At 46.0% G+C, this 21,123-nt stretch overlaps 1 protein-coding gene across 2 annotated transcripts in view; it reads right to left on the bottom strand.

The window, feature by feature from the left end:
* Positions 1-19,586, bottom strand: part of efna5b (ephrin-A5b) — an 87,512-nt gene extending 67,926 nt beyond the window's left edge. For both annotated transcript variants that reach the window (XM_034541664.1, XM_034541665.1), the window contains exon 1: positions 18,668-19,586. In XM_034541664.1, the coding sequence (XP_034397555.1) occupies positions 18,668-18,792 (125 nt within the window). In that variant the 5' untranslated portion in view covers positions 18,793-19,586. The remainder of the gene's footprint in view (positions 1-18,667) is intronic.
* Between the last annotated feature and the right edge of the window lie 1,537 nt (positions 19,587-21,123).

The following is a 21,123-nucleotide window of genomic DNA, read 5'->3' as shown; positions in this document are numbered from 1 at the left end:
CACGGCGAGGGGGTCACGGCGGGGAGTGTCCTGCTCTGCGGTGCGTGTTTCGCTCTCGCTGACCCCATCCATCCATCCATCCATTTTCAATACCAGGGGGACACCCTGGACAGGCCGCCAGTCCATCGAGGGCACATGTAGGGACATACAACCATTCACTCTCACATTCACACCTATGGGCAATTTAGAGATCAATTAACCTGCAGCATGTCTTTGGACTGTGGGAGGAAGCCGGAGAGCACGGAGAGAACCCACGCTGCCACGGGGAGAACATGCAAACTCCACACAGAAGGACCGCTCCGACCGGGAATTGAACCCGCGGCCCTCTTGCTGTGAGGCGACAGTGCTAGCCACTACACCACCGTGCAGACCCTCGCTGACCCCATGAGAACCAATATCACTCTTGCAAACACGCACACACAAACACGCAGTCAGACTCTCATTACAAGCCGCCGCGAGGAGGAGGAGGAGGAGGAGGAGGAAGAGGTGGGCACTGTAAATGCATTTTCAGTGTCTCACCCGTCTGCATTACATCTTTGCATCGATGAGAGGGAGGTGGCGGTGGAAGCAGTGGAGGCTGTCAAGAGGGGACTCGAAGAGGAGGTTGAGGAGAGACACAGGGACAAACAGAGCGCGCGACAGGATGAGAAAACGGTTAAGACGAGGATGAGGAACAAGAGGACACTTGGCTTAAGAATAGCCGGCCCCCGCTGTGACACTGTTATAGTGCGCTTGTATTGTATCCCGGGGAACATGCAGATACTGTATTGATTCGGGCTGTGAGTGGTCGGCAATGGCAGAGGGGTATTAAATAAAAGAAAGAGGTTGGGGGGGGGGGGGGGGGGGGGGTGGGGGTGGATTAGAAAATCAATTGCTTCTGCTTTAATGGCAGACTGAGAAAGAGGAAGTACAACGAAACAGAGAGAGAAAGAAAGAAAGAAGAAAAAAAGGAGAAGGGAAGAAATAAAATAGAGGAGTGTTGGTCAGCAAGCCCGCCGGTTCTTTGGAGCCAGGCTGTTTACGGTGCACCTACTTTCTCTGCACCCTCGCCTCGGCCCACACTCCTTTTGTCCCTGGATGCTCCGGTCAGCACATTTGGTCCGCTCTGTCTGCAGAACCTTCACCTTTCCTTCTGTTGTCAATAACTGTGATGCTACCAAGGGTGGGTGGAAAGGCACAAACACACACACAGCAACACACACTAATAGACATGGTACAGACAGGTGCACAACATTCACATTGAATCCAGGCTCAATTAGGTCATTAGAATGCTGTTTGTGTATCACCGAACGTCAGGAGTGTGTGTGTGTGTGTACACAGTAGGAGTCTGTGTAGAGTAGGAGTCTGTGCTGAGTGTGTGTGTCTGTGTGTGTGTGTGTGTGTGTGTACAGTAGGAGTCTGTGCTGAGTGTGTGTGTATGTATGTGTGTGTGTGTGTGTGTGTTTGTGTGTGTGTGTGTGTGTACAGTAGGAGTCTGTGTAGAGTAGGAGTATGTGCTGAGTGTGTGTGTGTGTGTGTGTGCGTGTGTGTGTGTGTCGAGTACAAAACATTGCGTGCCAAGAATCACCCAGGGAGATCTTTATGTGGGCCCACCATGTGAACCACCCCAGCCTACATCGACAGCATAAGCCAGACATCGACCACTTATCTACCAGCCACCGCCGCCGCCCTTCTCCTCCTCCTCCTCCTCCTCCTCCTCCTCCTCCTCCTCCTCCTCCTCCTCCTCCCACCCTCCACCCAAACCCCATCAACGACACAGGACCAGGCAAGCGTGAGAGAAGGGCTGGCGATAGACACGAAATGTGGCACGAAATGCAGAAACGGAGCCCCTCAGACACACATACGAGTGGAGCACACAGACGTCTCAGCCTTCCAGCCGAGCCTACAGTGTGGTTAACTTCTGGCATGCCATGCAGGACCAGAGGCAGCTGTTCTTAAGACAGACGCCATGGCTGGATGGAAAAAGACATCTTCCCGGTGTCCACTTGCGTCTAAAATGTTCAAAATAGCCCAGCATGTGCCTATCAAGCTAGAATACTGTGTGCCCGATAATACAGCATATACAGTGTGATCTTATCTAGTAAAAAACATGTAATGAAATTAGCATATTAGCAGCTTTACTCTATTTTTTTTTTTTAAAAAGGTCAAATATTTTATATGGTGTAATCTAAATGATCCTTTTCAGCCAGATTATTAAAATTCAATTTTCCGAATCAGTTTGTCACGCAATTCTCTATCCAGATGGCTAATATAATAACAGGAAAATTACATATTTATGTCTGCGGGTGGGTTTGGATAACCTTTAAATCTGCGGTACGGGGGTGATTTCCTGCTACTCTCAAACACGTCCTCCTGACCTTCCAATTAGAGCTCACTACCCAACAGCGGCAACACACTCAATCTCCCCCAGGCTGCAGGTTTGGACACCGGTATAAAACAGGCTGCTATAAAATCATTACTGGCCTGTAAAAACACTGAAAAAAAAAAATCACAATTAAAAGACAGAGAAGCCCAAAAAAACAAAGCCAGGAGGAGAGGAATTATTCTGTTTCCAGATATGTGGGAGGAAAACATGGGCCCAACAGACACAGTGACGCACACAATTGTATCGGGAGAACAATATGGAGAGAATAATTCACCGTCTTCCCGATGGCTTTCAAGGAATAAAATTATAGAAGAAATTCATGAAAGTACCTCTGAGATACAAACACCTATTCTAATTATGGAAGTGTTTACACATAAATCCGTTTGATAAGCCATGTCAAGCAAATAATACCACATCAATCACAAATCAATTGCCTTTTCTCAAATTCCCATACGTCACGCTGTGCTCCGTGAGCAAATAAACATATGGCTAATCTGAGCTTCGTGGTGACATTTAATTAATTGGCTGTTTACGTGAAAAAGCTCCACATAAATAACACATGTTCAGGCAAATGTATCAAAAAGACAGTAGATCATCCTCCGATCAGCCGTGCGGGTATTTAAACCAAATGCCAGCCGGCAGATAAGCAGTGGCATTTCCTGATGAGACTTTTTCCTTGATAATACACTAATTAGGTCCATAAAATTGTTCGGCCCTTGGTTGCAAAGACGGGGATGGGGGGTATATTTATGTTGCATTGCTGCCGTATGTATATACATAAAGCCATGTAGAATAATTGCACAGCTCATATGTAAATATGCAAATGTGGACCATTAGTGGCGCAATTAAAAGGTGGAATGGGATGATGACACATCGAACTGCTGTACAATCTAATTTGTGATGGCATAATCATATTAATGACATTAGATTAATGGCGGTAGGGAGGGGGGCTCGTTTCAGACCGAGCTCGTAAAAAAAGGTCACCGAGGAATGATTCATCGGACGCGGCCCTCGTCGGTTCGGGCGTCAGAAAATCGTCGACTGTGGAATGGAAAAGTGAAAGCGTGGCGCTTCGTAAGCCGAGTCTGCTTTGCCGATCTGAGACAGGTCCCAGGTCCACTGTGGGAGGAGGATTCCCTCAATTACCTTCACAGTGAGACAGAAAGGGGTCTAATCCATACCTGCTAGCGCCAATCGGGTCGAGGCCCTGGCAAGCTGAGCGGAGCTGTAGATAAATAAGCTCAGCGACACAAACTGGCCACATTCACAAGAGCTGGATGACCAGGAATGTATTCCAGAAGGTGGGGGCCCACCACCATTGTTTCCACGCGCCGGAGCAGCAAAGTTGTTTACTTAATATTGTGTTGATTATTGAAGTTTCCCTTTCATTAAAATTCCTTTCTCAGTGGGGATATCTAAAAAACTAAACTAATTAGTTGCATATAAAAAAAAAAAAAGAATAATTGCAATCAAAAGCATTTTAGCCCTCCCAATTTCTCTTTTAATAAGATAAAGGCGAGTCGCTTAAGAATTTAAGCACTACAAAAGATTTAAAAAAACATTCATTCCAGAGGACGACTACAAAAACAGCTCAATGCAGCATGGAGCCTGTAGTAAGAAAACAATAAAACAAATCAATGGTAAGCTTGTAAATGCTGCAATTTTAGTTTGAAAAGGAGAGTCTCAATTGGAAAGAACTTCGGTAAGTCTGCTATTAACAGGCCCTCTATCACTTATCGATCCACATTTATTACTTTTAAATGCGGGTAATTGGGTAGAGTTTGGTGCAATCTCTGTCTGCATCTTTATAGAATGGCTCCAGTAGGTGTATGGGCCTTAAGTGCGCTCGTAAATTGGTTTTATGAGTTTCTGAGACATATCGCTACTAATGTTTCCACTCGACGGTTTTACTGCCACATTGCAGCGACTCTGGTGAAAGATACTTTCTAATATATTGCAAAGGGATGTTGACAAAAAAAGATATATATAGATTGATGTGGAGCTTTGGTCTCCACGATAACGCCGTGTTTCGGCACTGCTACTCAAGTCCTTGTTTTAAAAATAGAATAATAATAATCCTAGAGAGCGAAGAAAATATACCTTTTTCCATTTCAGTGAAAACTAATCGACCACTATTCATTCACATATTTGTGACCAGGCGTGGTCATCATATTTGCATACATGTAAAAACTGGGCAAATAATTTACTTTTATTGTGATTAGAGGAGGAAATCGGAGGATGAAACAGCAGAATCGAGAACAGTGTGTAATACTGCTGTGTGTGTGCGTGTGTGTGTGTGTGTGCGTGTGTGTGTGTGCTGAGGGAGCATTAGCACACCAGTCTGTGTACAACTCCCTGTATTATTCTCCAGATGTTCTCTTTCACCGCTCCGTCAAAAGACGACCGGCCTTCAGCCGCCTTTCTATTTTCCGTCGTCCCAGTTCCACCTACTCGCTCCATCCGATCCCTCCATCAAAGCGGGCCACTTTGCCAAACATGATCCCCGCCTGTTGTGTGTTGGTTTGGTTTCGAGAAGCGGATTAAACAGTTTCCCACCAACTCTCTGATGTGGACCTTATCTCAGGTTTCTCCTGACACTGCCAGTGCCGCGGTGTTATTAGAAGCTAAAGGGCTTTGTTATGGAGCACAAAAGACAGAGCTAGGCAGCAGTTAGTGCAGCTTTGTTCAGGGTCAGAGAGGTGTTAAATAGACTACACCTGGGGCTGTGTTAACACCTTCACCTGAGACATGCAAACTTCCGCGGAGGTCTGTCGCGTTCAAAGGAGGGAGCACACAACAACGGCTGGATGGGAGGGCGTGAGGAGGCCGAAGTATCAAACCATTAAAAAAGAAGATCGAGAAAATATTGTAGGAATTAACAACGTGAGGACTTTTGGTGAAGATGACTTTTCCAAGGGTGGAGTATAGTAGTCTTGAAGCCTATTGGAAAGGTTTGTTTTCACTCAATTTCCCAATAGATGGCCTCTCTTTACTATTGGAACGGAGCCAATCGCCGCCCTCCCCCGGAGGCCGCCGTTTATCGATCATTGTATCGCGTGGTTGTAATGTGATGTCCGTGCCTCACTTACCTGCCTGAGCAAGCAGGCACTGAAAAAAACGCGCTGGATTAGGTCCAAAGGGAAAACCAAACCCGTGAGTACAAGTCTACAGTGCAGATACCGGTTGTTATTACCCCTCCCCCGGTCATTCAAAAGACAAAAGAAATAACTTTTTCCATTCGTAAAAAATCAAATTCACATTAATTTCAAAAGCATATTCGCCCCACGGTGAAGTAAACTCTGGGGGGAGAAACAGACCACATTCTGGGCCGGCTCAGCGTCAGGCCTGGTTACTCGGGATCCCCATCTCCTCTCCCTCCCACCTCCTTTCATCCCCCTCTTATCCCCCTCTCCCCTAGACTAGTCTGGCTGGCCTACACACGCGATCCTCACGCTAGTTGGACCTAAGCCCCGTAAAGACTAACACAAGCTCGGTGTAAAAACTCCTATAGGGGCCCACCTCCATCCCTCTAAACCCTCTCACCACCCCACCAATCCCTCTCTTCCCTCCTGATGCTCCCCGACTACACTTTCGCTTTGCATTACTTCTGCTATTCTAACTTTTCCACTCCTGAGCACTATCAATTATGCACTAGAATAACAGTGGGGCCAGGCTCGGCAGCAGGACATAAAGGCCGATTATGAGTGTGAATAATTCAGCCATCTTCGTGCCATGTTCCTCTTACCAGTGATACCGGCAGGAAAGGCTTTGCTGCTAATGTACGACGGCGGACGCAATCTGACCTGGTCTTAATGTGAGGACAGCGCTCTACATTCCCAGAGAGAGGAGCGGGTGGCGAGCTGGAGGGGGCGTGAATAAAGTGTGGCTGCGCTGCATTATTAAAGCAGCCGCGAAACCAAATGTCACTCACGCTGACGAGGCTGACGCTGTCACGGACCTGCCGACTGACACCTGTCAATCTGCCAACGAGAAAAGTGGCGATTCATCATGTAACGCATGTTATTCAAGTTATGGAAATAATTTAAAAAAAATAATGAATATATCTTGGGACAAAGCAGAGGAAATGTTGAACCGGTGCCCATTGGATATGTTTGGGTTCAGGTCATTCGAGCCAGATGAGCAGACGACCTTCCATCACAATCACGCCTCGAAACACGTCTACCGTGACTTCATTTTTCATGAATTGCGTGCAGATGTTTGCAAGTGCTTCTCTTCTTCAAGATCACAAACAGTAATGAATATTTCATCACTCCACCCACGGCCAGGCACGCACTCTAATCCAACGCGAGAAATACGATGCATGTCTTGTCCCACAGGCTAATAATCTACTTCAACTCTGTAATTTAGGAAAAATAATACCAGCGCAACATCGGCAGATTGTCGGGCTTTTCCGAAGGCAAATTAGCATTTTCTAAAGCTAAACTAAAATTGTGGAAACTCTCAAATTGATTTTGGCAAAAGAATATTGCTATATACATTTTATTACGTAGAAAAGTTCCAACCGGTCAAAACTATATCAGCGTTGGCTTTGCGAGGTCCAGGGGAGATTTAAAACAGTAGCCAGGACTCCCTATGAAAATACATTTTTAATCTCAATGGGACCTTGAATAAAGGTTAAATAATTAAATCTAATTTAAAGGGGTTTTTTTAACCGATGAAATGCTAATATTTTTTAATACATTTGGTAAGAAATGTCGCAACATGAATATTACCACCAGCATTAATGTATGTCATCAGAGTAGTCATATCATTTAATTTAGAGCTAAAAAAAAATAATCACATTTTAGTGTGTAGTACCCCGTAATGAATATACATTTTTTTTTAAACAACTTACACCTGAAATTAGGGTGTAAATATTAAATGTAAAAATAAATGTTAAACGTTAAAATGTAGTCAAATATAGAAATGTATTGTATTTCACTGTAAAATTGTATTTTGCCGACCATGACAAAATTATAAGAATTGTAACACAATTTTGAGAATTTCCCAATACCCAATTGTAATTATTCACATCATCAGCTGCCACATTTTGCGATCAATTTGTTACTTTTGGGGTGTTTTTTTGTTGGTAACAATAAGCCGCAGCTATCTGTCCTATGGCTGGATGAGTGTATTTCACAAGGTGCCTGCTCTTATTGTTTCCACGCACCAGAGCAGGAGTTTTAAGTGTTTCAATATTAAACAATCTAACTTTCTGAAATTGTGCTTCACTAGTAAAAGGCTTTGCGGAACCACACAAGAGAATTTTGCAATTGTTTTTGTAAAAATGTCAAAGGGCATATAAACTTAAAACAGCCAGGCCAAACGCTATGTAATTTCTGGAGGAAAAAATAAAAAGCCCTTGACTCCCTCTTTTTCTTCTTATTTGTGCTTCCGTTTGTCACGCACGCTCTAATCCTGGCTGGAATGTCTCCGGTCGTGGGGTCCTGTGGCCCTGAGCAACAGAACAGCAGGTGAAACTCAACTCCCCGAGTTGTCCCGCCTCACAGCTACTCCAGTAGTTGATATAGTTGAACCAGACCCTCTGTTAAAGAAATTTGTGATTTTTATGTTTTCTCTGAAGCAGGAATGGAAAAACAAACATAAAAATAAATTTCAAAAATCTAATCAATCACATGAACTTTTCCGGTGTATTTTCTTTTTAAACAAACTGGTTAGAATGGCACCTTTTGAATTATTGGCAGATTATTAGAGATTATAGATTCGCTAAATAGATTTAATCAATGTGACCTAATGAATCCTATTTTTTCTTTATTTTGACATTTAAAACAGATTCAACCATTGCTGAAAAATCTACCTCATTTTAGTTCTTTTATTATTTGGTCCTCATATTTCATCAAACACACACACACAAACACACACGCACACACACACACACAAACCCAGTGGCTCTTGTCTCCCTATCTTCGAGGTGAGAACTTAAGTACAAACGGGGAGGGGATTAGAGCGGCGCATGTTTAAAATTTAGAAAAAGAAAAACAGACAAGAGAAACAGGGGGAATGAGATACAGAGTCAGTCAAGTGCTGCGGCCACAACATTGCACCTAATGCTGACAGTGGGCATGCTGAGTCACCTCAGTAGGACCACCAGAGCCAAAACACATGGGCAGCACGGTTAAAGACCTGGTAATCCCAGAGATGGGAGAGAGGAAGGGGGGAGGACGGGAGGAAGAAAGAGAGGGCAAAATGGCACCAAAAGAGCGGGAGGAAACCGACTGGCCTATATTCCGGGGGTTACTTGGCGGGGCGATGGAGGCGGGGTCGGGGGGGGGGGGGGGGGGTTAGGACAAAGGAGGGAGATATCAAGAAATAAAGAAAGAACTGGTAGTGGTCAAACTCACAGATGCACTCACTTCTCAAACCCTCCACAAGCCCGGAGAGAACCCCAAAGTCATGAGAGCTTTTCCTCGGCACCTCGTCCGTATCACAAGAAGAGGCGATGATTTCCTCTTCAATAAATCTAGTTGAGTGATGTTTTGTTTTTCAAAGCGCAACAGTGAGATTAAGGACATTAAACCCTTTTGTATGCATGACTATGCTGGAGGAGGAAGAAGAAGAAAAAAGAGAAACGCCACCGAGGATGTAGCCATAGGCAGCGCTCATCACCTCTGTTTATCCGGAGGGCTTAGGCCACTTTGGGGACTCCCCTTAAGTCTCACTTATCTCATTAGACCCTTAAAACTGATTAATATGAATGCCAGCAGAGACCAGCTCAAGACATTCTTAAGAAAGGAGGGAAGGAGGAGAAGGGAAGAGAGGGATGGGGGGGTGGGTGGTTGGTTGGTGGGAGGGGGTGGGGGGTTAGAGGAAGGGGGTTTTTGTGTCTCCGGACAATGAGCTGATGGCTTTTTAAGCCTCTCAGTGGCTCTGGGTTAATACCCAGGGCTGCAGTCATGGGATAGGCCGCGGTTCAAAGGCTGCTGCACTCCGAGGCTCGCTGCTCACCGATTTAGAGGAAGAAAATAAACAAGCAGAATAAATACCACATCTCCTGCAACTTGAACCTCACTTAAGATATAATGAACTGCCCTTTCAAAACAGTGTGTGTGTGTGTGTGTGTGCGTGTGTGTGTGTGTGTGTGTATGTTCTTTAGGGGGTGTCATATTTGGTTTTGTGGGATAATGTTTGGAGTAAGCCAGACCAGTCAAAGCTTGGCTCAGATGAGAGGAGAGGGTGAAGATGGGATTTATCACACAAAAAAATACACACCCTGCGCAGCTTCACACAGGAATACCAACCGCCGCACGTAGACAAAGGCCGCCGCCGCCGCCGCAGCCGTGCACGCACACACACAATGAAACTTCACGAAAACTATCAAGCGGCTCTCAGAGGAGCAGGCTCAGAGAATTGGGTCAAGAATAGTGCTCTGCTCTAGTAACGGGTTTGTGTTGCTGCTGCTTATTAAAGCGGGGCCTCGGCGCAGAGGTCGGCTCAGGATAACCACGCACACATTTACTATAGTGCCCAAAAAACCAAGAAAAAACGTGCGCGTTGTTGCCAGCGAGCCGCAAACACTCGGCATCAAACCCAGATTCATCTGAAGACGTCGGCATCACTTCAGTGTTATACATTTTTAAAACACGATGCACTATCTGCTTGATTCCAGGATCTTCTTAAGAGCTCAGATCAGACGCGCATTTGTTGCCTGATTAAAGGCTTGGATCCAGGAAAGTAGATCTGGAGCGGAGCTTTACATGCCAAAAGTATCAGCCGTTGATGCTCAGTTTAGCCGATTTCACATTTTGACATGAGACTTTTTATCATCACAGCGCGACAGATTTTAAAATAAATGTAGTCTTGGATTTTCTTTCTCGGTCAAACCCCCCACAGCCTTATAAGATTGAGTGAGTGAGAGAGAGTCAAAGACGATGAGATTTGTCACAAAATGAGATATCCACTATTTGAATTACAATCATGCATAATTATACACATTATTCATCGTATCGTTTTATGACCTTCGCTTGGGAAGTGGATCCACCGCTGGGGACAAAAACAGCTCATTCGTATTGCGCCAATTTGTCGCCACAGCGGATGTATGGCATTTTGGTACGAAACCCACCATTAAGCCACATTACGCGCACCGTGCCACTCCGACTACGACACACTCACTTCCGTGGGAAATTCACTTTCAAGGGCACAGTGGGCAACGTGTCCCGGTAGTTAATACGAAGATGCAACAAGAAGCGTCACAGCAACCGACCGCCAAGTAAACACAGGCCTGCGCGTGCGTGTGTGCGTGCGTGTGTGTGTGTGTGTGTGTGGTTGTGTGTGTGTGTGTGTGTGTGTGTGTGTGTGTGTCTTCAGTGTCAGGGGGAAACAAAAGCAGGGGTCTAAACCCGAGCAGGCTTAATCCTGTCTCTGTAGAATATAGCCCCAGTGTCACTAAATCCGGACCGCAAAGAGGACACCTCCTCAGGGTGAAGACCCGAAGTCCGTCCCTTCGGAGAACCACCACCAACCAACCCACCCCGGTCACCACCAGGGAGACAGGGAGACAGCCAGGGAGCCGCATGCATCTTTAAGGACAGACAGGCAGGGGGAGGCAGGGGAAGGCAGGGGAAGGGGGGGCTGATGAGCCGGATGGTGTGGAGGGAGGCAGATGAGAGAGGATGGATGAGGCTAGTTGGAAATGAGGGGAACTGCCACCTCTTCCTTTCCACACACTGTGTCACTACACGGCTCTCCCCTCGTGTCTGGCGCTCGCGTTACACTCCTCCTCTCCTCCCTTTTTTTCCTTTCCTGTCCGAAAGCGCACTACAACTTCAGCTGTGCCGCACTCTCCCTTTTTCCCCCCAGCCAGTCACACCATTCTCCCTCGCTCCTCTCCTTTGCCCTCCCTCCTTTCTCTCTCTCTCTCTCTCTCTCCGTTTAAAGCGCGTGCATTACTTTCAGCGGGCTGTGTGGAGTGGACAGACAGAGCAGAACAATGGCTGCCTTTCAGTCTCACGGCCTAGCGTTTGTCAATTCAAACAGGGCCAATGCAGCTAGCTTATTATCGGCATGTCTGTCTCGCCACAACGGTAGACTGAACGCCGTGAAAGGAGCATTATTTGTTCATTCATATTCATGTCGTTGGGAAATTGTAGCAGCTCTTTACAAAAGGGGTGTTCATGTAAAAAAGAAATTTTTAAAAAAAAGGGCCGGGAATCAATTAGTGCTTTCACCCCTTCACGACTCGGCCAACACAAGCAAAGAAACGCCGAAGGGAAACACAAGAAGGCATCCGTGGATACGCGCCACACAGGTGGGGAGGTGATAACATCATCTGTGGCTAAAGGCAGCACTTTATGACTTTTAAAATGTCCATTTTTGGATGCAAGCGTTTGGAATTAACCCAAGTAGATTGCCTCCATTCCAAAGGGAAAGCAGACCACACAACTGTACAGTCCCTCTGTGTGTTTCTGAGTCTGTCTGTGAAGACAAATTACCTCATGAGTCATTTACAACTGGCTACAACCCGTCAATTAGGTCTTTATTCACAAGCTGGAGATGTGTTCTCTTCTGGGATCTATTCTCCACACTGCTGACCAGCTAGAAAAACATCCAGTCACTCCCCCGCAGCCCCCCAAGTTAAATAAGGAAAATGTCAGTGCAAGGTCCGAAGTCAGCCTACCATGAAAGGAATTATCTGTGGAAAATGTGTCTGGCAAAAAAAAGCTAACGGTCTCAATCGTTCCCGTCACATTTTCCAGCTGAATAGTGAACGGTGACAGCGAGAGAAAACATTTTTTGAAACCCATCAGTCGTTTCTTTGGCCTTTGCACGCTGGTGTATAGTTCCTATAAATATAATATGACGTTGACAGTGAATGAGTTTCAGGAGGTCAAATCAACCACAGCAGAAAGAGCTGGTTTAAATCAAGCAAATGCACGTCGCTCCCACTCCCAACTGTACACTTGAAACGCTCAGGGTACACAATAGGGTATCAGACTTCCCTCAGTAGCGCCCCTTTCTGGTCAGGGGTGATAGATCAACCAAGCGTTACTACAGTAACAGCTGCTTCGGAGCCTCCATCTTACAGAGGAGCTGAAGAAGGATATGGTGGCGCCATTTTCCGCCACGAACGAGGACATATCATACACAATAGGGAGATTCATGGGGTGGCGATTGGGCCCTTAATGGACCTGCGGCAGGCCTGTTTTCCTGGTTAATCACTATTTATGAGGTTACGGGCTGAAATACAAGCTGTTCTGATACGGGAGTCGAATAAACCTCGCAGCGAAATAGTTAACTCTCTTTCTCTGTCTACATCAACTACAATTCTACTCAGGTGTTCTCTGTAAAAAAAAAAAATTAAATACAAGTTTGGACAGCCAGATCTGTTACTGGCGTGGCACAAAGTAACTTTATAGGAAAAATAAAGAAACAGTCCGGGGGCGGACTTCCCACAACTTGGGTGAGAGATGGTGAGAGACGGGGTAGAGGGAAAAACTTCGAATAAACAAACGAACGAACGCATCTCGCGGCAAGCAACGAGCAAAAATTGGATCAAAAAATATTTCCCAATTGCGTTGTGCTGCACAAGCTGGTTAACACTTTATTGTTTCCAAGTAGAGCTCCACTCAGCCGCGGGTTGAACGAGGGCTAAAAGACAGATCGCCCAGCTGATAGCAGCGTTTCAGCACTCCAGCTGACCTTGGAGTGATTACTTTGAAAACAAAAACCTGGACATTAAAATCTGGCACGGGAGGGAAACATGTGCAGCTGAAGTGAAGCTGCCATGCAACACTGTCCATTTGTGTCAGTGTGACCCCTTGCTGGATAAACACACATTTATCGGGGCACCGGTATTTTTAAGGCTCTTAACCCCGATTCACCACCGTTAACCTTGGTCAGTCCATGAGAAATATTTATCTAATCATTAACAAACACAGGTTTTCTTAGACTGTGTTTTCAGATGAATAAATCACCAAAATGAAGGTCAGAGAAAATATATCACATGTTCAAAAGTGTGTGCAAGGCAAGGAAATTAAAAACATACAGTATTTATCTATAAAAATTAAAAAAACTAATAACCTACCACTATTGAGGGACAAAATATTTTACTTAAATAATAAATATATACATTATTGATATAAATAAATTTAAAATATATGTAAAAATGTATATAAATATACAAAAAATCAATGTTGGGAATGCCTTTCTCTATCCAGTTGTAGGCTGCCATTACATAGAATTAGCATATCCAAGACAACAGCCTGACCACCAGGCACCCCCGGCGACGGGGCTGCTTCTGTCCGCCGCATAGCACCTCCACAAGGGTCACGGCCGGCCGGCCGGCCTCCCCCTCTTCCACGGCGTGCAGGAGAACAGCTGCTCTTCCAAGCACATTGACTAAGCATTGACTACTGCCTGCTGGGCTCACAGTTATTAGAGAAAAAAATAAATTATAATAATAATTTAAAATGGAAAGTGCATTTACAGGTCTGGTGAGAAAACACAGCGTGCCATTTAAACCTAATAGACGTATTACATCACACACACACCATCACTAGTGTGTGTGTTTGTTTGTTTGTTTGTTTGTTTCTATATCTTCTGCCTCGCTCTTGCCCCTTTACCCCCGCAGCCCGGCCGGTGCTCGTGCTTGCCAATGCCACAGGCGCAAAAAGAATGACAGAGCAAGGCGGTCATTAACGCAAACTAATCAGCCCTCAGACCGAGAGATGGAGGGAGAGAACGAGAGAAGAGGAGAGAGAGCAAAACACAGCTCCGAGCGAGTCGCTGTTCAGACGGTAAAGGGAGGGGGGGGGGCATGGCCTCAAAAACCATCCACTTTCACATTTAACGGCAATGTAAACTTGATTTTTGTATATATATATTTTTTATAACCAGGTTTAAAGAATTTGAATTATAAATAAAAAATGAACACTGCGATATATCCGTTAGAGACAGATTGGTGTATGGAATAACATTCCACCTCCATGCGTACGTGCCTTTGTTAGCGTACAGTCGGCATTTGCGCACACACACACACACACACACACGCAAGGGCTGGAAAAATACTTTTCTGGGCTGCTTGTTGAGCTACAAATTAAGCAGCAAAATACAAAATCGCCATGAGCAATTCGCATGGCCACAACTGCATCAAACTCCTAATGTTAATGGCACCCTCCACTTCAAGGAGAGAGTTGTAGTTACTACTTCGCCATTCACAGGCCAACTTTCCGCTTCGTTATTCCTCGCCGTATGTGTGTGACCTCTCCCTGAGCTCCTCTCAGAGTGTGCCTGACCTCTGCGCGTCTTTCTCCACCATGAACCGCGGAGGGACTCCCGAAATATCTAATTGTATTCATTCATTTTCTGTGCCCCGGCAAGGAGAGACGGACAGAGAGAGATGGAGGAAGGGAGGGAGGGAGAAAGAGGCCGAGCGGCCGAGAGGCACCACAGGAGAAAAGGCAAGGAGGAATATGAGGGAGAAGAAAGGGCACAGGGGGAGATGGGAAGGGAATGGCCGTCTCTTCAGCATTACGGCTCAGACACCATTAGAGCCACTGGCTGTCTCCTCATTAGAATAAACACAAGCAAGCAAAGACAGTCAGAGGGCAGGATCCAAAGAGAAATGTCCCCGTATCTATCTCAAGCTGAGGGAAAAGGACGGTTAAAACTTCAGGACTTCTCTCAACTGTCCCTCAAGATCACTTTTTTTTGACGGGCTAAGTGCTGAAAAGATATGTTAAAGAGAGAGACGTCTGAACTAAAGATGAGGTGAAAATGTGTTGAAAATAAAAAGAAGCTTCATGGTGAAGTTGATACACAACAGTGGACTGAAGCCAACAAGACACAAGGGAAATCCCCCTCAGCGGAAAAAGAAGTGCGGCACCCACTAACGCAAACTACGATACACTGACCCAATAAACAGGGAACTACTGATTGCTTTACTTCTTGGGAAACCAAATAGGGGAGATTACAACCTGCAGAAAACATTTCGCAGACTAAAGGTTCCATTTCAGACACAAAAAGTTGTTATCTGAGATTCCACGTTCAACACTACTGATACTCTCGGCTGCGCCAGTATGTTATGTCTACCATTGTCTCCAAACCACAGCAGAAGTGGAACCTTCCACTGGTATTTGTCTACATCTAGTTCAAACTTTTTCCAAGTCTTATTACAATACAAAAATTCTAAACAAATTGCAGGAAACCTGGCGCGACAAAAGTTTGTTTCCATTTCTCTCCGAGCGATCGAGTGAGCGTATTGCACAACGTCCAACTCGGGCACAATGATTTCAGAGCAAAAAAAGACACTGTGACCAAAAAAACAAACTCAAACTGCAGCTTTAGTGTGATGGATCATCTCGCTATCGGGCAATTTCCACGTCTGCGGAAGCTGCACTTTCGGAACGGAGCAAGAAAATGAATGGCAACCAAAAAGGCTTCTTTTATTTTGTTGTTGCTTTTTTTTCTTCTTTTTTTCTTATGGAAAAGGAGCTGTGTTCAGACACCAACAAGAAATAATGTGAAGAGAAAGTCAAACATCTCTGAAGTGACCTGCTCACATCAGCGCATTATGTATTTTCAAGTGCATTGCCATCAGAAAGTTAACATGCAGCGTTGGCCTGTTTGTTGTGTGCGTTGGGGCGTGCACACAGGGAACTCTCGGAGCAGCCGGTCTTTCGGTGCTGTGACTGTGCGGCCCAATTACACACCGGCTTTCTCCAGTCGCCTAATGCACGGAGAAAGGGACTCAATATTTATTATCCGAGTCAAACAATGAGAGACGTTTGCCATCTCTCCGTCTGCCTCCATTGTTACCTTTCTGGATGGCTCCCTGCCTCGGGCCAGAGGGCCGAGAGTCAGACGAACTCTATTTAGAGTAAGTAGAACGGAGAGTGACTGGTGTTCGCAGCATTACAGCCCCTGTGAAAAAAGGTTTTCTTTTCCACGGGCGAGTCAGACTCAGAAAGCTCTTTATTTCTCAGATGTGACTACGGACGCGAAGGGAGCAAAAGACACAACAAGCGCGCAGCCAAGTGGATCACAGAGTTCTTGTTTTCTCCCCTCGCTCTCTCTCTCTCTCTCTCGGTGTGAGTGTGTCGGATCTGAGATTAACAGATTTACTTAAATTTCCCTTCTTTCCTTTTCTTTTCTTTTCTTTTCTTTTCTTTCCTTCACTTAAACGTGTCAGCACATCTGGAAGATATCAAGTTAACCGAGCGGCCAGTCGAGTGAAAACTTCTCTGTCGAGAAAGAAAAAAAAGAAATACAATCTCATGAAAGCCTATCGACAGCAGGGATCTAGATTCAACTCAAAATTGTGTTTGCGTCAATTGAGGAAAAAGCGCTCCATAAATAAACAGCCGGGGCAAGTCAGAGTAAAGAGCAAGACCACAACAGTAAAGGTCTGCGGCGTATCAGGCCGAGAATCTGCGCACCCTGCTGGACCGGCCCCCGGCTTCAGGAGAGGGCTCACAGTCAGCCGTCCGTCCGTGCCCCTGACCACTAATTGCTTCAAGCAATAAATCATGTTTTGCCCGAAAACTTCAAACCGAATATAAATAGTTGTGCAACAAATTCAGCTTGTGCTATTAATGGCTTTGTGCGCACTCGCAGGATAAGCTGTGGATTTTATTCAACAAATACTAAGTGCCGTTGGCAGTTGAGTGAAAGATCTCTGTAAACTCCGGCAGCAGTGTTTAGACTTAATAAGCCGGAGACAAGGCGGTACAGTCTGACTCCACGAGGGACTTTTAGTGGGGGAACGCCGTCTCCACGAACATGTCCACTGAACACTGACTCCAGCCTGCCCGAGCAGAGAGAGGGCTTTGACTCCAGCGCTATCTGGGGAACTTTTATTTCAACTTTGCTGAGGTTCTCTCGCGTCGCTCCATCTGAGTGGAGGTGTAAAGTCCTCACTTCACGATGCCGACACTAATGCTGCTGTCCTTTTGTTCATGTAAATAGGGAAAGTGAAAAGCACACACTTTTCATGTTCCTCGAGCATTTAATAATATTTTAAATAAACGGTTTGAGTATTATTATTTTGAGACATGTAAAACAAATGTGGGGGGGGGGGGGAATAAAGACCTTTTGAAGTTTCAATTTGGGGAAACTTTGTCCATTTTAGAAAGAGGAAGCTGCACACTGTCAAATGTTTTGCACACTTAGTGGAATAAAAAAAAAAAACGTTCACTTTTCTTTTCTTTTTTAATAAGACACTGGCATTTATGATCCAGAATTTGTTTGCGTTATTTCTTATGATTTTCATCAAATCTATTATTTGATTTTTAAGAAATCTTTAAGAAAAAACTTTCAGACCTAATTTAATTCAATGTTTTTACTTTACAAAGCTCGAAATGTCAAGAATCCAACATTAGAATGCTTCAGGAAATAACTCAAGGAAACGTTTTACTCACAGAAAAAAAGTGATTCAAAAAGTATTTTAAAGATGAATAGTTAATAGGAAGAAGAAGAAAAAAAATCACCATAACATGAATCTGGTGCTGAAGCTTACTCACAGGCGAGTTTTTTCATTTTCTGTCACTTTGTCTGCCCCTTTATTATATTCACGGAGCACTTTATGTCTATAAAATCCATTATGGGAACAGTACTGAATTGGATGAAGGAGCTTTTTTGTAATAAATATATATTGACTGATGGGCTACATTATATTCTCACTGACTTCATTTGGCATTGCTAGGAAACAGCCCTCGACACAGTGCCACATACAACACGCTGTCCCTCTCTCCGACGCGTTTGGCCCACAATTGAAGTTTGGGGAAGAAAGTCTGAAAGTGAGTCAACGAATGTCCCCATTAGACGGACTTTGTAGGAGTAGTTAGGCGCGTAGCCCCGTGGAGACGAGACTTAGATGCTGCTGCTAATGGGTCCGGGGGAGGGGGGGTGGGGGGGTCGTGTGAATAAATAGCTCGAGGAACAACACAAGATAATGCTCTCGAACCAGCGAGAATATCTCGCTGTGAAACGGACAGCATCGACAGCGGGGGGGTGGCAACACCACGCCATGAATGCCGCCTCCAGGCCTTATTACGCACGGGTTTTGATCGACAGGTTCCTCGAGGGACGCGCTGTTAATTAGCAGCTATTGAAGAATAAGACACGGTGGTCTTTTTTTTTTTTAACGCTCCTATCCCCCTTTTCCCCCGGCTACAGCCTGTACCTATACAGCTACTGGCATTATACCCTCACTGCGGACAATAAGCACCGATGTGGTCCAGCAAACCTGCATGAACCCCGGGGAAGAGGAGGGGAGGATGACCGGAGCGTCACCGACCCTCCGCGACAAATACCTGTCAAAACCCGCCCGGTGCGAAGGCCACTTACTTGGCGTTGGTCCGGTTCCAGAAGACGGCGAAGCGGTCGGCCACCACTTTGGAACTGGGCTCCTGGCTAAATACACACATCAACAGCACCAGGCAGAGGAAGATGACCATTTCCATTTGCAGCATCACTACAGCGAAACTTCGGCACGTATTCCTCTTCGGTGTCGGTCAGTCGGTCGGGTTGGACACGCGGGCGCTTCGGCTGGGACAGGTGATGCGCGTCTCATTCACATGTGTGGCCGCTGGTGCAGTTTGTGAATGCTCAACAAATTACAACAACAACAACAAAATGTTGTTGTTGCAACGTGGAACAGGGCGACGGGAGAGAGGGGGAGAAGAAAGAAGAGAAGGGGGGAAAAAGCGCGGACGTGACCATTCGAAGGGAGACACTTTAGGTGACGGGTGTTCGGGTTGACGGGGATTTAAAGTTGCAACAACAACAAACACCCCCCGAAAAACCCGACGCGTCACCGTGTCGTCTCTCTGGTGCGGGTCGATTTGTCCGGATGGATCACAGGCTCTTTTTTTTCACGCAGGATGTCGGCGCTGACACAATACGTCTCCCACCTTGAGGCGCACAAACAGCGAGGGCAGCGCACAACAAATGCGCAGCACAACAGGCACTGGTGTCGCGGTGTGGCGGCGGTTCCCTCGGATGCAGGGAGCTACTGGATGTAGCCGGTGTCAGGGCAAATGACAACTGCCGAACACTTCTTCTTACTCCACAGCCAAAGAGCGTGGGGGGTGGGGGCGGTGGGGGTCCACGGCGTGATGGAGAAAAGAGAGAGAGAGAGCGAGTGGCTCGATGTGTCCAATGACGCACGTCAGATGTCCATGTTCTCCATGGAACTTTTTAAAGCCATACAGTCAGTCAGCCACTGGCAGATGAATGGTGACGTTGGACTCGGTCTTTCGGCTTCGGCGTTAAAAAAAAAAAAAGAAAAAAAAAAAAAGACTGTTATCCTTTGTCGGTCATACACCGGGGGTGTCACGACCGAGGTGGGGATGAGTCCTTCTCGACGTCGGAGGGAGAACGGACAGCGTTGTGGGCTCTCATGCGCTTCTCTCCGCGGGGACGCTCGTTAATGTCCGCATCCCAAAGTGTCGTGCTCATGTACAAGTCATCGTGCGACGTGCAGGTTTTCTAGAAGAAGAAGAAGAAGGGGGAACAAAGAAAGAGCTCGCGTTCTCCCGCATGTGCGTGCTGCAGTTCTTCCTCGTTCTTGCGTTTTGGTTTTTTGGTGTGTTTTTTTTTGAAGACGCGGGGACACGCAGGAAGGTGAGGGGCAAAGACAGGCAGGCAGGCAGCTCCAGACGCCGACTGAGAGAGTGGGTTTGGTTACGGCGAAGCGGGGGATAGTCCCATTGGTTTGAAATGATTTCAATGGGCGTCACTCGAACAAAGCCAAGCTCCTCCCCCACGCCCAAAACCGAGCTAATTCAATTATGGAGAGGTAGAGCTGGGAGAGGACGGGGCGAAGAGGTGCGCCGGACAGGGACCGCTTTTTGGAAACGCCACTGTCAGATCCGACCGATAAGTGCGCGCGGCGCGATTTAATGACATGCAAATGGCCGCAGCGACGCGCAGAACACCGTGGACTCCAGTTACTCTCTCTCAATTGGACTCAATTCAAATTCACTTTTTTTCCTAATGACGGGAAAGAAGCCTGGATCTAAACAGGCACATTATTAGAAAAGTATATATATTTATATTACAAATTCAATATCAGATAATAAGATTATTTCTATAAGTATATATATTTATATTACAAATTAAATATCAGATAATAAGATAATATATGGCTAAATACATTTTATGTTTAAATTTCTTGCAAACGGGCTGTTCCACCGATTCAACGATAGTCTATTGTCCATTATTTTTCTCCCTAAATATTTCCTACTTCAAAACTGCGGAAAAGGTCACATCTATTCCACAGGTTCGCGGAGACAGAGAGGCGGAGGGTGCTGGTGCCTGGGGTAAATGCTGAGTGATGACGGCCATTGCCTGGGCTCCGGACATCGACGCGACATGGCAGCCTGTTGCGGGGAGCAGACATGAGGGGCTCAGGGCGCCGCTCCAGCGCCCAGACGCCCCGCTGTGGCGAGCGGGCGGGATAGCTGACTCAAATTCGGGACAAATCCAAGTTGGAGTGGGGGGGGGGGGGGCGTCTGTCGTCGCCTTAAATCAGACAGGTGCTCACAAGGAAGATTTATGAAACTTAAGAAAATGAGCAACAGGCCTTAAATTCAGATGGGAAATCCCTAACGAGAATAACTGTAACATGAATTCATATTAATACAATGTGCTGAACGTCTGGGGCGAGTTTATTGTGACCCGGCCTTCTGGCATGTGAAACATCTAGTCAGCAGATTTTTAAGGTATGTGTGTGTGTGTGTGTGTGTGTGTGTGTGTGTGTGTGTGTGTGTGTGTGTGTGTGTGTGTGTGTGTATGTTTTT

Source organism: Cyclopterus lumpus, chromosome 9 (genome assembly GCF_009769545.1).
Source record: "Cyclopterus lumpus isolate fCycLum1 chromosome 9, fCycLum1.pri, whole genome shotgun sequence".
Classification (NCBI taxonomy): Eukaryota; Metazoa; Chordata; class Actinopteri; order Perciformes; family Cyclopteridae; genus Cyclopterus; species Cyclopterus lumpus.
The sequence above is the reverse complement of the archived record's forward strand: the minus strand, read 5'-3'. Positions and strand labels throughout refer to the sequence as shown.